General features: G+C 35.6%; 1 protein-coding gene across 1 annotated transcript in view; it reads left to right on the top strand.

Annotated features, from left to right (window-relative positions):
* The window catches only part of SLCO4C1 (solute carrier organic anion transporter family member 4C1), a 55,675-nt gene that overhangs the window by 17,282 nt on the left and 20,530 nt on the right, over positions 1–17,863 (top strand). The window contains exon 3 of the mRNA XM_036410355.2: positions 17,529–17,711. Coding sequence (XP_036266248.1) covers positions 17,529–17,711 — 183 coding nt within the window. The remainder of the gene's footprint in view (positions 1–17,528; positions 17,712–17,863) is intronic.

The following is a 17,863-nucleotide window of genomic DNA, read 5'->3' as shown; positions in this document are numbered from 1 at the left end:
TGACAGATGTGAGGTGATACCTTACTGTGGTTTTAATTTGCATCTCTCTGATGAGTAGTGACTTGGAGCATTTTTTCATATGTCTATTGGTGATCTGTATGTCCTCTTTGGAGAAGTGTCTATTCAGGTCCTTTGCCCATTTTTCAATTGGATTGTTTGTGTTCTTGGTGTTGAGTTGTATGAATTCTTTATATACTAGTATTTTGGAAATAATCCTTTATCAGAAGTGCCATAGGTGAATATGTTCTTCCATACCGTGGGTTCCCTTCTCATTTTGTTGGGAGTTCCTTTTGTTTTTGTTTGTTTGTTTGTTTGATGTGGTCCCATTTGTTTATGTTGTCCTTTGTTTCCCTTACCTCAGGAGATGTATGGGTGAAAATACTGTTATGTGAGATGTCTGAAATTTTATTGCCTATGTTTTCTTCTAGGATTTTTATGGTTTCGTGACTTACTTTGAAGTCTAATCCATTTTTAGTTTATTCTTGTGTATAGTGTAAGAGGGTGGTCTATTTTCTTTTTTTTTGCATGTACCTGTCAGTTTTCCAAACACTATTTATTGAAGAGACTGTTTTGAGTTCTTTGTATGCTCTTGTCTCTTTTGTCAAATATTTATTGACCATATAGGCATCAGTTGAGTTCTGGTGTGTCTATTCTGTTCAGTTGATATACATGCCTGTTCTTATGTCAGTACCAGGCTGTTTCGGTTACAATAGCTTTGTAGTATAGTTGGATATGTGGTATTGTGATCCCTCTAACTTTGTTCTTCTTTCTCAAGATTGCTGAGGCTATTCAGGCTCTTTTTTGGTTCTATATAATTTTTTTAATATTATTTTTTTCTAGATGTGAAACATGGATGGCATTGAACTTTTGTAGATTGCTTTGGGTAGTATGTACATTTTAATGATGTTAATTCTTCCAATCCATGAACACAGTATATGCTTCCACTGGTTTGTATTGTCATCTATTTCCTTTTTCAATGACTATAGTTTTCTAAGTGCAGGTATGTTACTGCTTTTATTAACTTTATTCCAAGGTATCTTATTTATTTATTGTTGTAATGGTATATGGGATTGCTTTTTTTTAGTTTCTATTTCTAAGAGTTCATTATTGGTATATAAAAATATCTTCAGTTTCTTATCCTCCTCCTTTGCCAAATTTATTTATTTGCAGTTTTTTTGGTAGTGGATTCTTTAGAATTTTCAATGTACAATTATCATGTCATCTGTGAGTAATGACAAATTTTACTTCCTCCTTTCCAAATTAGATGCCTTTTATGTCTTCCTCTTTTTCTGATCGCTATGGCTATCCAGTACTATATTAAATAAGAGTGGTGAAAGTGGACATCCCTGTCTTGTTCCTAATCTTAAGGGAAACCTTTTTAGTTTTAGCCCATTGAGTATAATGTTGGCTGTAGGTTGTTTTTTTTTATATATATATGGCCTTTATTGTGTTCAGGTATCATTCCTCTATTCTCACTTTGCTGAGTTTTCATCATAAATGGGTGCTGGATTTTGTCAAATGCTTTTTCTGTATCTATTAATATGATCATGTGATTTTATCCTTTTTTTATGTGTTGTATCATGTTTATTTATTTGATATAATTTATTTATGAATATTGTACCAGTCTTGCATTCCCAGAATAAATCCCACTTCGTCATGGAATATGATCTTTTTAAATTTATTGCTGGATCCGATTTGCTAATATTTTGTTGAGGATTTTAGCATTTATGCTCATCAGGGATATTGGCTTGCAATTTTCTTTCATAGTGACCTCATCTGGTTTTGGAGTTAGATAATGCTGGCCTCATAAAAAGAGCTTGGAAGTCTTCTCTTATTTTTTTTATTTTTTTTTGAATAGTTTAGGAGGATAAGTGTTAGTTCTTTGAATGTTTGGTAAAGTTGCCTGTGAAGCCATCTGTTTGCCAGGAGTTTTTCTATTACTGCTTCAATTTCATTAGTTGTTATCAGCCTATTCATGCTTTCTGATTCTTCCTGACCGAGTTTTGGAAGATCATATGTTTCTAGGAATTTTTCCATTTTGTCCTGGCTATCCAGTTTGTTATATGTAGTATTTTCTTACAATCCTTGTATTTCTGGCCTGTCAGATGTTACTTCTCTTCTTTCATTTCTGATTTTATTTATTTCAGTTATCTCTCTTTGTTTTTTGATAAGTTTGGTTAAAGGTTCATCAATCTTGTTCATCTTTTCAAAGAACCAGCTCATGTTTTCATTGATCTTTTGTATTGTTTTTTAGTCTCTATTTCCTTCCCCTCTGCTTACTTTGGGATTTTCCTGTTCTCTTTCTAATGCTTTTAGGTATAGGGCTAGATAGTTTATTAGAAATTTTTCTTGTTTTTTGAGGTAGGCCTGTAGTGCTATGAACTTCTTCTCAAGACTGCTTTCGCCTCTTCCAAGAGATTTTAGGTAGTTGTGTGTTCATTTTCATTTGTTTCCAGGAAGTTTTTTTTATCTCTTCCTTGATCTCATTGGCAATCCATTCATTGTTTAATAACATGCTTTTTAGCCTCTATGTGTTTGGATGTTTTTGAGGTTTTTTTATTGTAGTTGATTTCTAGTTTCAGGCCATTGTGATCTGAGAAGATGCTTGATATGATTTCAGTCTTCTTGAATGTGTAAAGACTTATTTTCTATCCTAACATGTGGTCTATCTTTGAGAATGTTCTTTGTACAGTTGAGGAGATTGTCTATTCTGCTCATTTGGAGTGAAATGTTCTGTAATTATCAATTAAATTCTTCTGATCTACTGTGTCATTTAAGGTGGCTGTTTCCTTTTTGAGTTTTTGTCTGGAACATCTATCCATGATGTCAATAGGGTGTTCAAGTTCCCTACTATGACTGTATTGCTATTGATCTCTCCCATAATGTCCTGTAAGAGTTTTTTAAAATATATTTAGGTGCTCCTATGTTGAGTACATATATGTTCACAAAGGTTATATTTTTCTTATTTATCATTCCCTTTATTATTATATAGTGATGTTCTTTGTCTCTTTTGGCCTTTGTTTTTAAGTTTATTTTGTTAGATATGAGTATTGTTATGGGCAGGAACCCTATCTTAATCAGTATGGTGGGTTTTTACAACCCTTAAACCAGTTATTGGCCTAAGTAAATTTATTATTGACTATAGGCCTGGTGCACAAAATTCATGCATAGGTAGGGTCCCTAGGTCTGGCCAGCAATCAGGGCCAATCAGGGCCTTCTGGCTGCTGGTTGAGACCGCCTTCATTTCGTGCTGCCTCCTGGTGGTCAGCACAAGACATAGCAAGTGATCGGTCTCCCAGTCGAACTCCTGCATATTAGGTTTTTATATATAGAGATAGGAAAGATAAAACTATGTAAAGAACTTTACAACACAGTCAGAAGTATATAGTGTTTCTCTTCCCATAAACCTATCTTGACACCTTTTCTCCCAAGTTTGAGGGGAAAGTGTGGTATTCAAACTCATTGGTGGTAATTCGATAATGACTTTGAGCTGATCTGATCTCTGGAACTCTAGAATACTTGCATGGTCTCTTGTAAAATGAGGACTAAAGGAGTTCCAATAATAAACGTGGACCAAGACTACTCTATCTTACAGTGGATCCATCCTGTAGTTATTTTCCTAATCAGGGGATGTAGAAAGGATATAGGTATACCAGCTGGCAGAATCCCCACATTTTTTTCCTGATTTGTGGAATAAGAGATATTATTGAAGGAAGAGCTAAGTAGAACCCACTGTATGAGATAGTAGACCAATAAGGAATTATGGAGCTTAGTGATACCATTAAATATTTGAAAGACAGGGGTGGTGATTCCTACTACACTCTTTTTTTATGTATTTGGTGCAGATGCAGAATAAAGAATAGAAAATGCCTTTAGATCATTGTAAACATAATCAGGTGGTGTACTAATTATAGCTCTGGTTCCACATTTGGAACTTTCCTCTTCAGGAGCAAGTCAGCACAGACCCTGACAACTAATCTGTGGTTGTTGATCTAACAAATGTTTTCTTTCCCTTCTCAACTGCAAAGACAGTCTAGATAACTTGCTTTTCTGTGGATAATTTGCTTATCACTATCTTATCTCAGTATTACACACATCCTCTTATTCTTTATCTTAAGATGGTCTGGAGATGTAGTTCTCAACTGGGAACAATTTTTCACTTCCAGAGATACTTTTTTAATTGTTATAATTAGAATGAAGGGTACTACTTTCATCTAGTTGGTGGAGGCCAGAGACTCTGGTAAATATCCTACAAGGCATAGGAGAGTCCCCCACAAAAAAGAATTATCTCGCCCCAAATGTCAATAGTGTCAATGTGAAACTCTAGTCTACAGGTACCATGATCATGCTAGACTCTATAGTGAAGGTATTAAGCTAGTTGGACTTGGTGAGTTGAAGTATTTTAGTTGCCATAATAAAGCATGTGTGTACCAGAAGATATGAGATACACCACAAAAACTTTAATAAGAGTCATACCATAACAGTTAAGTTTTTAGTGGTCGGGTGGCTTGTGCCATATGTCTCAGCTTCCACTTTGCATATTGTATACTCTGCATATTGTATACTCTGCACTTGTTGAGGGCTTGGGGCTTGGGAGATATCATCTACCACACCTGCGTGCATTGCTCCAAACCATTTACCAGATAATGCATAAGGCTGGAGCAAGATGAAGTTCTTGCAGCAGATACAGATTGTGATTAAGGCAGGGAGGATATAGGAAGCCTCTGGCAAGTCTGCATGGCAATACTCAAGTAAGAACCCTGAGTTTTTATAGTAAGATCATCCTTCTGCCTACACCATTCTCCTTTTGAAAAGAAACTCTTGGTGTGCTCCTTGACACTGGTTTGTGGGATTAAGCCTGATTTATGAACACCCTGTGATCTGAACTCCGATCATGAGGTATGTGGTATCTACTATTACAAATCACAAATATTAGATGTGTAAGGCACCCTTCACTGTTAAATGAAATCTTAGGTACAGGTAGGTTTGGAAGGCACAAGTAGCTATTTAGGCATCTATCTCAGACTACAGCTACTTAGTATTTTATTTTTAATATATTTTATTGATTTTTTTATAGAGAGGAAGGGAGAGGGATAGAGAAATAGAAACATCCATGCGAGAATAACATCAATCAGCTGCCTCTTGCACATCCCCAACTGGGAATGTGCCCACAACCAAGGTACATGCCCTTGACCGGAATCGAACCCAGAACTCAGGCTGACGTTCTATCCACTGAGCCAAACCAGCCAGGCATGACCACTTATTTTTATTGTCTTGCATTTCTCTCTTCAAATGCAAAAAGGTTATCATTGTAGGCAGAAGTTAGCATGGCCTTACTAAAAAAACACACACACACACACAAAACCTAGATGCTTTTATTATAAGGACCTCAGAGTTCCCTGTGTCTGGCTCTTAGAGGAAGAAATATAGCCTGGTTTACCGAGGGTATGTTAGGTATGTTGGCACCCACCAGAAGTGGACAGCTCTTGAGTAACAGCCATAATTAAGCATGTCCCAAAAAAGCAGTGATAAGTGGAAATTCCCTTTGATAGGGATAAACTACAGATTCATATTGATTCAGGAACCACACAATAGATAAGCTGGCCAGTCAGAAGCTCGGGGAAAAAACTAAAATGAAAGTTATTTACAAAGTAAAAGGAGTTCTAGCTAAGAGATATGTAGTGTGCCTTTTGGCATAGGCCCGGAATACAAAGATTTTTTTGCCACTTGTTAATGCTCACTTGAGGGCATTCTTTGTGGAAAAGGCTCTCAATCAGGAAGAAAAGATGGTCTGTCCAGTGAGTGTCAGTGTTTTTCCCTGGTCACTGTGGCGCTTATATGATTGTGCCAGGTTAAAGGTGGCCGTATAATAGCATAAAAAGAAGCTAAGCCAGAGTAAGACAACAAAAAAACATGCTCTTTCCCTCTTTAAGGCTGTTCTAATTACCTCCACCTCCACTGCAGATTCATTGCTTGATTACAAACTGTAGGGGCCAGTCCTGGGGAGCTCCTGGTATTGCAGCATTCCCCAGAGCAACCAGTATACCCCAGGGCACCAAAATATATCTATCCTGGTTGCAATTTATCCTCCTGAGATAAGAGTATATTCTAGATATGAGTTTGTTTCTTCTGGCAGCAATGCTTCTACCCACACTCAGAGTTGCTCGACTTACAGAATGCCTTATTCATTGTGTCATATATATATATATATACATATATATATATATATATATATATATATATCATCACTCCTGACCAAGAAACTCACTTGCAGCAAAAAGAAAATATGGTAACATGCTCGTTCTCATGCAATTGGCTTGTCTTTGTCTCCCAGTACTCAGAAGCCTCTGATTTGCTAGAATGGTGTCTGTCACAACTTTCAGAATAATAATTTCCTTCCCTTAAAACAGTGTTTCCCAAACTTCTCTCATGATGAGAATCACCTGGTGGAGTTGTTAAAATACAGATTCCTGAATCCCAACTAAAGTGCTAAACTAGAATTTTTGGGAACATATAGGTAAAATTGTATACTTAACTAGTGATCTAAGACATGGCATATGTGTTAAATAAGGCAGAAACTACTTACGTTGTTGGCTCTTCCTTAGCCAGAATGCATATTTAAGGGAGCAAGGAAGTGTCTATGGATTAGTGTCTCTTACTGCTGTACCTTAAATTTTATTTATGAATATTTTGTTTCCTGCCTTGGTCTTGTGGAGTCCTAGTCCCCAAAGTATGAATGCTTCTATCAGGCAACATAGTCCTTATTCCCTTAGAATCAAAGCTGACATTGTTCTCTGATCATTTTTTATCTCTTCATGCAAAATAATCGGGAAGAGATGGTCACTGAACTGGCACAAGTGAGAGATCCTAGTTAACAAGAGGAAGTTGGGTTGCTTTTATATATTGACAAAGAAGATGTATTTTGGACTGAGTGAATTCATGTGGGTGCCTCTGAACACTCCCACACCCAGTACTTTTTGTTAAAAGGAAAACTGCAGCAACCAATAGTAATAGAACAGCTGAAGACTTGTAAAGACAACATAAAATCCCTAACCACCTGGGGCGCCAGTCAAGTAAAGGTAACCTGACCTGCGTGGTAGGAAAATAAGCAATGATTGTCAGCACAGGCTTTCTGACCAGCTGCAGAAGGAAGCTTGTTAGTTGTCCTACTGCCCTTGTTTTCCTCTACCACTTATGTGGAGTCCTCTGGTGGCTAACATCTCAGTGTTGGGTTCAGATGGGAGAATAACTGGATTGACGTTGCCCAGGATGATATTTTGCTGATAGGTTTTTGTGGATTTCTTGTGTTGGAGATACATTTTTTTCCTTTGAATGAAGATAAAAGTGGGTGCTAAGGTACCAAAGAAAATATTGGTCAGTGCTGGATAGTCTCTGTTTATGCCCCCAGATCGGACATTCATTATTTGTCACTTGTTTTATCATTTCCCATGGACCATATTGCCCCAGCACATTTGCCTCCTGGTTTCCAGTTGAGTGCAGTGAAAGGGAATTTGCATGTTGAGAAGAGATTGTAGTGTTTATTTCCCTCATTTGCTCCCCACGAGACATGTTGCAAAGGTTGCTGTGTGCTTCTACCTCAGGCCACAGCTCACAGAGGTTGCTGCTTACAGCTATGGAACTTGCAGGGCTCCTGTAACTGTCCAGTGGTAGTAGCCCTCACTGTTTGTTCTCTAAACTCTGCCTTTGTTAAAGTCTACTGCACAGCCTGGCCGGTGTGGCTGAGTGTTGACCTATGTACCAGGAAGTCACAGTCTGATTCCAGACCAGGGCACATGTCTGGCTTGTGGGTTCGTTTCAGTGCGGGTTCATGCGGAGACAGCAATCAGTCATTGTCTCTCTTCATTCACGTTTCTCTCTCTCTCTCCTTCTCCCTTCCTCTTTGAAATCAATAAAAAAATATTTTTTTAAAAATCTACATTCATTAAAAAATGTTTAATTTGCTTTAGTTATTTCTTTTGTGTCCTACTTCAGCCTTAACTGATACATAAAAATATCCATACACATATTTTAATTTACATATTTTAAGAAATATTTAAAGTTCCTTTTCATAAATGATTGCTGTTTTGAAATGAAATTTTGCTAATATACATATATTTTTAATCATCACCTGAGGATATGTTTTATTGATTTTGGAGGAAGGGAGCAAGAGAGAAAAACCTCAATGTCAGAAACAGCCATTCGATGACTCCTATATGCATCTAGATCAGGGACTCAAACCTACAATCTGGATGTTGCCTCTTGTACACACCCTGACTGGGGATTGGGCCTTCCACCCAGATATATGCCTGACCAGGAATCATATACCCGGATGGGGAATTGAACCTGCTACCTTTTTGGTGCACGAGATGACACTTCAACTGAGCAACCAGGCCAGGGGTGTGTTAATGCTGTTATAACAAGTATGGAACTTTTTATTTTATTTTCTATATTGAGACAGTTTAAGTCAAGAATTGATTGTTTTTTATTGAGCTTTAATATACATTCTCTAGAAAAAATAATTTAAGTTAGGTTGATTTCAGAGGTAGACTTCTGAGTCTCACTTTAGCTTATTACAGAATTATGGCTTCATTCAAATTTTGTATCACTTACGGTCAATATTTTTATTTAAGAGATATTCAAATTTCTTGGTTAGGTCATGAATTTGCATTTTCAAGAAGATAAAGGAGATTGATTGTTCAATCTTATGCCAAAAGCTTTTGTCTCTTTATTTTATCTTGATAGAAACCCTTATAGAAATGTTTTGAATTTATATCCTAGGTTATTTAAGCAACTTGTAAGTTTTACTTTATGTCATGATTAATCATAGTTGAATCTGTTGAACGCTTAGCCTCTTAAGTCTTAGAGCTATTGTCGGAGTTAATTTAATCCCAACTTTACTGGTCTGTAAAATGAGGAAAGTAATTGTAACTCCTTCATAGGATATTTCTGGGGGTTAGATAATGATACCAGTGAATGACCTTGCTTAAGATAAGTGTGAAGTAAATATTAGTATAATTATAGCTACTGAGATAAATGAAGATAAGAGATAAGTTTGGTTTGATGAGCAAGAATCTGGTGTGTCATACAGGCAATTAAAATGTGGTTTATAGTCACTAAAAGAAGAATTCCCTTTGAGCAATTTAGGGAAAAACTTTTAATAAGTGTAATTTGAGCTGGGCTTGAACAATGATTAAAATTTCAGTAGGAAAAGCATGTGTGGTCATTATAAGCAAGGAATATGCTATTGAAGGGTTTTTAATTTTTTAAACTTTATTAGAAAATGGATGTTATAAACAGGTATTAGAAAATCAGAGAATTTGGTTTTGTGAGAAAGAGAGTTTGTTTTAGAGGTAGATATTTGGCATTTGAAAATGAAGCTTTATATCATAAGAGATACTGGAAATTCAACTTTGAAATTTGTAGTCATCTTCATAGTTTCTACATCCGTGGTAGTGGATGTTTATTCTAAAGGAGAGAGAATAGTAAGGGAGAAAGTGAAAAGAGAAAATCCTAAATCTTGACAGTAGGAATCATTAAGTGATCGTTGATTGATAAGACTAACTCTCTATGATTTAAGTCTATCTATACAAGGATTAAATTTTAAAAATTTTATTGCCCAGGATTGTTTTGCTCTACTTGATACCTTTGTCATACTTCAGACAAGTAGTTTTCAAAATTGTGTTTTATAGAGCACTGGTTCTGTGAGATGATAGACATTAATGGAGAAAAAAAGGTAGCTCTATGATTGATAGTATGTAAAACTTTGTCCTGCTACTGACAAAACCAGTTTGGCTCAGTGGATAGAGCGTCAGCCTGCGGACTGAAAGGTCCTGGGTTTGATTCCGGTCAAGGGCATGTACCTTGGTTGCAGGCACATCCTCAGTAAGAGTTGTGCAGGATGTAGCTGATCAATGTTTCTCTCTCATCAATGTTTCTAACTCTATCCCTCTCCCTTCCTCTCTGTAAAAAATCAATAAAATATATTTTAAAAAAGCAAACAAAAACTTTGTTCTACTACAAATAAATGCATTCGTATTACTCTGTAAGAGGAGAGTTGAAGTAATAGAATACAGTGTTTTGCAAACTAATTTGACCATAGAACCAGTTACAGAACAGAAAACCCTGTCTGGGAAGCTCAATTGGTTACAGCATTGTTCAGATAGTCACTGTTGAAGTTTGGTCCCTGGTCAGGGCACATAAAGGAATCAACCAATGAATGCACAAATAGATGAACAATAAATTGATCTCTCTCTCTCATATATATATATATATATATATATATATATATATATATATATCCAGTGACTAGAACAACTGGTGGCTATGATGCACACTGCAGCAGCCAACTGGCTTAATCTGGGCCCCTATTGGCCCCCCACCTGGCCAGCCTTGCCCCCAGTTGGTTCCCCTTCACCTCACCCTGGCCAACCACCCACGGCCCATCCCCCTGCCAGAACAGCCTGATGGCCCCCATCAGTGCAGGCTGCCTGGACCCCACCTGTGTATGAATTTGTGCTCCGGGCCTCTAGAAAATAAATAAATAAATAAATAAACAGAGAGAGTTTGTTCTTCCATTACTAGCAGAACCAAACACTAGACAGTAAGAATTGGAGGAATATTGGTTGTTTTATTATAATGGCGCCATGAAGGGGAATGGGAAGCTTATGCTCAAAAGCCTGAAGTCCCTGATGGCACATAGGTTACAGACTGCATAGGCCCTATACTATAGGGCAATAGCACAGGACACTGTGGATTAGGGGTTTGGGGTCCTGTTGGGGGCTGATTGGTCAGAGGTGAGATGATGGAGCTGAGTCATTTCTTCAGGTGTTGAGAACAGCTCTGTGGTCTGTTCCTGTGTCCCTTCTTCCCTCTCATGGCAAAGCCGCGAAGAGGTCACTCTACCTTAGGGCTCAGGAGCTGAAACATAGCCTAGATTAAGAAGTTTTCTTTATCCTGCTACAGGAGAGGGGGAGGAAGATGTAATTTCTAGAGCTAGGATTTATTTCAAGCTAAAAGTCAAATCCTTTTGTTCAGGGAAATTCTCAGAAGCCTAGGGGTTTCATAAAATATATTTGGGGAAATCTTGCTTTATACCCTTTTAGAGGATGGTTCGATTTATTAACTTGTTGTAGCTTAAAGCTCATGGTAAATGCATTGGAGGACTAGAAGAATGGGAATCAGATTATTGGTTTGTGTTGCACAATGTGACTTTGGGTTTCTAGTTTCTTAATTTATTAAATGTTTGCAGAAAGTTATAAAGGTTAGACAGGGAAATGTTTGTGAAAGCTTTGAGTATTGAGAAGCACCATGAGTAACAATATTTGTATAATTTTTTTTTTCCTCCTGAACAATGCAATGTGTAAAATAGGATATATTTTATTGTAGTTAAAGGTTAAGGGATTATTTTTCAGAAGGTGCTATTCATGTTCATAGGTTCAGTATTTTTCCTTTGTACTTCCGTAATTTGATTTTTTTAGAATTTCTTATCCCATTCTTACATTACTTAAGAACTCAGTAGCCTCTGTTCACCTGTGTATTCTGAAGTCATTTAGAAGTGCTTGTGATACTTGATATACAGCATACTGCTGGTACTCTAAAAAGAATGCAGCAGTCTCAGTAGTCCATATGTCTATGCAAGTAATTATCTCTTGAAAGTCCATACTAAGGTGTGTCTTAGTTATGGCTGTTAATGTCATCTTTCTCTGACACCCATTTATGCATATTGAAGTACTGTATATGGGTTTATATATAATATGATACATACTTTAAATATTAAGGATGTTTTCTGAAATTATGTATTTAAGTATTTTATTCATTTATGTTAGTGTTGATTTTTTTTCCTTCTTTCCCTTACGTACTTCACTAATGTGTACATATGATCTCCTTTGGCTATTAACATTTTCTATTGTTCTTTTTATTATTATTCATTTAAATAGTTTGTCATGGATACACTACAAGTGTATTTGACTTCTTAGCATTGTTCTGTACTACCATACTGCTTCTTAATTATTATTTTTTTAAATTTAAAATCTTATTTTAATTTTAGTAATTGAATTTATTGCGATAACATTATTTCACAAAACCATACAGGTTTCAAGTATATAGCTCAATAAGACATCATCTGCACACTGTATTGTGAGCCCATTGCCCCGAAGACTTTTTCCATTCCCATTTTCCACCCCTTTGCCCAGCTCCACGTTCCCTCCATCACCCTTTTTCTCTGCCTATCAGCACACTGTTTTCTGTGTCTTTGTGTTATGGATATATGTTTGTTTGGCAAATCCCTTCACCTTCTTACATCCAGCCCTCCGGTTCCCCCCAAAAGCTGTCAGTTTATTCCATGTATCCATGTCTCTGATTCTATTTTGTTCATCAGTTTATTTTATCCATTAGATTCCACATATAAATGAGATCATGTGTTTCTTGTCTTTCTCTGACTGGCTTATTTCACTTAGCATAATACTCTCCAGGTCCCTGCATGCTGTCTCAAAGGGTAAGAGATCTTTTTACGGATGCATGGTATTCCATGGTGAAAATGTACCACAGCTTTTTTATCCACTCATGGGCTCTTGGGCTATTTATATATCTTAGTTATTGTAAGAAATGCTGCTATGAACATTCAGGTGCATATATTAGAAAGAATAGGTGCATATATTCTTTCTAATTGTTGTTTCATGATTCTTAGGATATATTCCCAGAAGTGGGATTGCTGACTCCAATACTGTTTTTCACAGTGACTACATCAATCAGTGACTGCATGCTTACCCACAGTGCACTAGGATTTCCTTTGCCCCACATCCTCACCAACACTTGTTTGTTGACTTATTGATGGTAGCCATTCTGGCAGATGTGAGGAGTATTTCATTGTGGTTTTAATTTGCATCTCTCTGAAGATTAGTGACATTGAATATTTTTTCATGTATCCTCTTTGGAAGTTTCTATTAGGTCCTTTGCCCATTTTTAAAACCATATTATTTGTGTAAGATTTTATGTATTTTGGAAATTAATCCATTATCAGATGTATCATGGGTTCCCTTAGCATAATGCTCTCCAGTTCCATCCATGCTGTTGCAGAAGAGACTGTTTTTGATTAAAGTTAGCCACCTCAAAGTACCTGGTGCAGCCAATGAGGCAGACCTGATTCCCCAGAAAACGATTCCGCTTCTCAGGAGATATGGATACTTCCTAAAAATACTCTCACAAAACTTTTGTTGGGGGTGTGGAATGTCATCGCAGACAGCAACATTCTGCTTTAGTGAAGGCAGCAGAATAAATTCCGAGGAAAACAGCCCCTTTAAATTTCCAAGATTTGAAGAAAAATGCCTGGGGAAGAGGAGACTGCGGGCCTCTGAATGGGTGGTGAGAGTTGAGCTGGGCTTGATATTTAACTGCTAAGTATTTTTCTATGTAGATTTTATTTTGCCTTTTTTTTTGTCTTTATTTTTACTTATTTTTTTAATTGATTATGGTTTCACATAATTGTCCTCATCCCTCCTTTCCCATCCCAAACCCTCCCCCTAGCCCTTTTTGTCTTTAGTTCCCATCCATGTTAGTAGGCCAGACAGATCACTAGTTTGTTCATTTAGTGAAGTTCTATGCCTCAGTTTTATTATTAACAACACTCCACATTCATACACAACAGAGGAGCTCCCTCTTGTGTTATATTGTCAAATCAGATGGTTTTAAATTGGTGATGTAAATATTATTTTCAGATATTTTATTATTCCCCATTAGAAGTTGAAATTCTAGGTTCAAATAGTTTCCTCAGCAAATAATACCACATAGTTTACATTATAGGTAAATCTAGCTATTTTTAAAGATGTTTTTAACAGATGCAATGTAATAAGTTATTTAATATTACTTGTGATGTATGGTTTTCAGGTCCTCATGGCATCTCTGAAATGTAGTAGTTTTTGTTTTTCCAGGAAAAGCTAATTTCATGAGATTTTAAATATATTTAAATATTTGTCATTTGCCTTTATGTTCCTATGACTATTGGAACATAACATTGTGAGTCATATTATCTTTCACTGGTTACTTTTGCCATTTCTTTACTTCTTTATGGGATTAGTATTGCTGTAGAGAAGTCTGATGTCAGCTAAGTGTGACTGTTTCTCTGACTGTTCAAATAAGTTTTTCTTCATCTTGAAAATCCAGTAACTTTATAAGGGACTGTGTTATTGTTGAACATTCTGTAACAATGTTTTCATTTAACTTGGGCATATGAAGCCTACTGATTTTTTTTTTTTTGATATGTTAATTTTATATTTTACTGCTTTCATAAATTATCTTATTGTTTTTAGTAGTTTCTTCATTTATTGTTTTTAGTGTTCCAGAAAGACAATTATAACTTCTGCAAATTGAGATAGCTTTACCTCTTCATTTCCAATTTGTAAGCCTCTAGTTCCTTTCTCTTTCTCTCTAATACATCATTGAAAAGTTGAAGAGGAGCCTGGTGGTGTGACTAAGTGGTCGAGTCAACCCATGAACCAAGAAGTCACAGTTCAATTCCTTGTCAGGGCACATGCCCGGCTTGCTGGCTGTATTCCTACTAGAGGGCATACAGGAGGCATCCCATCAACAATTCTCTCATCATTGATGTTTCTATCTTTCTCTCTCTCTCTATCCCTTCCTGTCTGAAATTAAATATACATATAAAGTCCTACTGTATTTTTCTTTTGTTGTTAAACTTTTTCACATGCTGGTGTCAATTTGTATTCAATTCATAAAAACATTTGGTACTTTTTAACCCTTTTTCTATGTTCTGGAATAGTTTTAAGTAGCATTATTATTGTCATTGCTTAATATTTGCAAGATTGGTAAAATTCATCTCTGAATGTGGGCTTGAGAATTAATCATTTTAGATTTTCAAATTTATTTTCTAGAAATCTGCTCTAAGTAATTTCTTGTGATTTAAAAAAAATTTCCTCTCTTTAGAGTTTAATTCCTTATTTCGTGTATTATTTCTTCTTTTTCATTATTTTAGCTACTGGCATATTTTACTGATTATTTCAAATTATTTTTGTTAATTATGATTTTTTTTTATTCCATTAATCAGATTTCTGTTTTTTTGTTTGTTTTTTGGGAAGCCTCTTAATTACTTGCCTCTTTCATTGTTTTTCTAGGTATTCTTTTGTGTGTTATTTTCTCTATAGATTTTCTATAATCTCATCTAGCTGCAGTGGTGGTAGTGTTAGGCACAGGTCATTAATGTGTGATTTATTTTTATATATTTTATATTTTGATTTTTTTATTTTTGGTGTTTTTTTTCTATTTAAATAAGATTCTTTCTTATAACTATTATAGTAGTTTTAGCATATAATTTTTGATTTGCCTTATTTCTAGAATCATTTCAAGAAACTTTGTAATTCCAAATTTTTTTGACCTAAGAATAATTTATTAGTTTAAAATTTTTTTGAATTTTCAATAGAAGGGCCTAGAAGTTTCTAGTTTTGTTTTATTTTGATCATAGATTTTATTGTCATTTAGTCTTTGGAATGTATATAGACATTTTTGCACTGTAATATTTTGGTTGGTGTTTCTTAGACTTGTCCATAGGACCTAAAAATGGAAGGCACAATTTAATCAGAGAATGGAATTTGGTATGCTTTCCTAAATTCAATGTTACCCATTATATTGTAGAGGTTTTCTCTTTCTTTGTCTATTTTTAACAATTTGTGCTCCTGGACTTAGAAAGATGAAAATTAAATTCTGTTGTTTTAACTTTTTCTGTTTATTCTTGCATCTTTTGGTGGAATCTGCTTAATTAAAATTGCTATTATGTATTTTTATTATTTATTTACTTACTATTAATTTTTATGAACATTTAAGCCTGTATTTTATAATGGGTTGTTTTATTCTGTACTTTAAACTTGACTTTTAGAACAATTTTAGATTTACAGAAAAATTCTGAAGATAGTATATAGTTTCCATTTCCCCCTGTTATTAACGTTATATGCTACATTTCTTGCAATAATGAACTAATGTTAATATATCATCCATTAATGTTTATAATTATTAACTGAAGTGCATACATTATTCACATCTCCTTAATTTTTATCTAATGTTCTCTTCTATTTCAGGATCTGATCCAGGGTACTGTGTAACATTTAGTTGTCATGCTCAATTGGCTTCTCTTGGCTATGATGATTTTTCAGATATTTCCCTTTTTTTCTATGACCTTGTTAGTTTTGAGACGTGCGAGTCAGATGTAGAATAGCCTTCTACTGGAATTTACCTGGTGATTGGACTGGGGTTATGGGTTTTTTAGGAGAGGACCACCCAGGCAAAATGACATTTTCATCACATCAAGGGTATACATTCTCAACATCACTTATTACTCTTGATGATGATCTTGATCACCTGATTGAGGTACTGTTTTTCAGGTTGATACACTGTGAAGTCACTCTTCTTTGTTCTTGCCTTCCGCACATACTCTTTGGAAGAAAGTCACTATGTGCATGCACACTTTAGAAGTGGGGTGTTATGCTCCACCTCTTTGAGGGTAGACTACTGACATAAATTACGAGACATGCTTCTGAACTAAAAACTTGTCTTTTTCTCCCACATTTGTTTGTTTATTTAGCCTTTTGATTTTCAGTGTGGATATATGTGTATTCCAACACTGCTTAATTTTGTTGCTCAAATTATTCCAGCTTTAGCTATCAGAATCCTTTCAGTTGGCTCATGTGTCCCTTTGACAGACCTCCATCATTGTGTGGTTTTGTTTGTTTGTTTTTAACACTTCTTTACTTGTTGGCACTATGAGATGATCCAGGCTCATCCTGTATAATTCTTGCCCAGTCCTAGAATCAACCATTTCTCCAAGATAAATATTTAAATTATTAGCTGAATTTCTTTTCTTTTCTTTTTTTAAAAATATTTTATTGATGTTTTACAGAGAGGAAGGGAGAGGGATAGAGAGTTAGAAACATCGATGAGAAGAATCATTGATCAGCTGCCTCCTGCACACTGGGGATGTGCCCGCAACCAAGGTACATGCCCTTGACCAGAATCGAACCTGGGACCTTTCGGTCCACAGGCCGACGCTCTATCCATTGAGCTAAACTGGTTTCGGCTGAATTTCTTTTTTTATAGATTTTTTTTTTCTGTGCTCATGTATTCATTTATTGCATTTATTGGGGTGGTATTGGTTAACACTATTATATAGGTTTCAAGTGTACAGTTCTGTATACATCATCTGTATATTGTTTTGTGTATTTACCCCCCAAATCAACTATCCTTCCGTCACCACTTATGCCCTCTCCTACTTCCCACCACTCCCCTTTTCCTCTGATAATCACCATAAGTTTTATTTTTCATTTTTTCTTTTAATCCCTTCACCTTTTTTACCCAGCCCCTCAGTTCCCTCCCCCCTTTTAATTGTCAGTCTGTTCTCTATGAGTCTGTTTCTATTATGTTTGTTGATTTATTTTGTTCATTAAATGCCACATGTAAGTAAAACCATATGATGTTTGTTTTTCTCTGGATTTCTTTATGCTTACAATTTTATTTTTCCTTTTCTAAAGATACTTGTTCAATAGCAAGGAATAGTACCAGTTGTACCTCTTCAAGTTCTTCACTTTCCAACTTCTTGTATGTCTTCATCTTGGGACAACTGTTGCTAGGAGCAGGAGGAACTCCCCTCTATACGCTGGGAACAGCCTTTCTTGATGACTCTGTACCCACACACAAATCTTCTCTCTATATAGGTAAGTTTGCTCTGTAATATGAATGTCTGAGTATCATTTCATCTTATTGATATTTAAATTTATAAGTAAAACATAGCATATGCTTATTTAAAATTAGTTGTAGTGTCATAAGAGTATCTATCAGATACATGCAATATTGCTGTTTTAAAAAT

The sequence above is a fragment of the Pipistrellus kuhlii genome, unplaced genomic scaffold (genome assembly GCF_014108245.1).
Source record: "Pipistrellus kuhlii isolate mPipKuh1 unplaced genomic scaffold, mPipKuh1.p scaffold_m20_p_4, whole genome shotgun sequence".
In the NCBI taxonomy this organism is placed as follows: Eukaryota; Metazoa; Chordata; class Mammalia; order Chiroptera; family Vespertilionidae; genus Pipistrellus; species Pipistrellus kuhlii.
The sequence above is the reverse complement of the archived record's forward strand: the minus strand, read 5'-3'. Positions and strand labels throughout refer to the sequence as shown.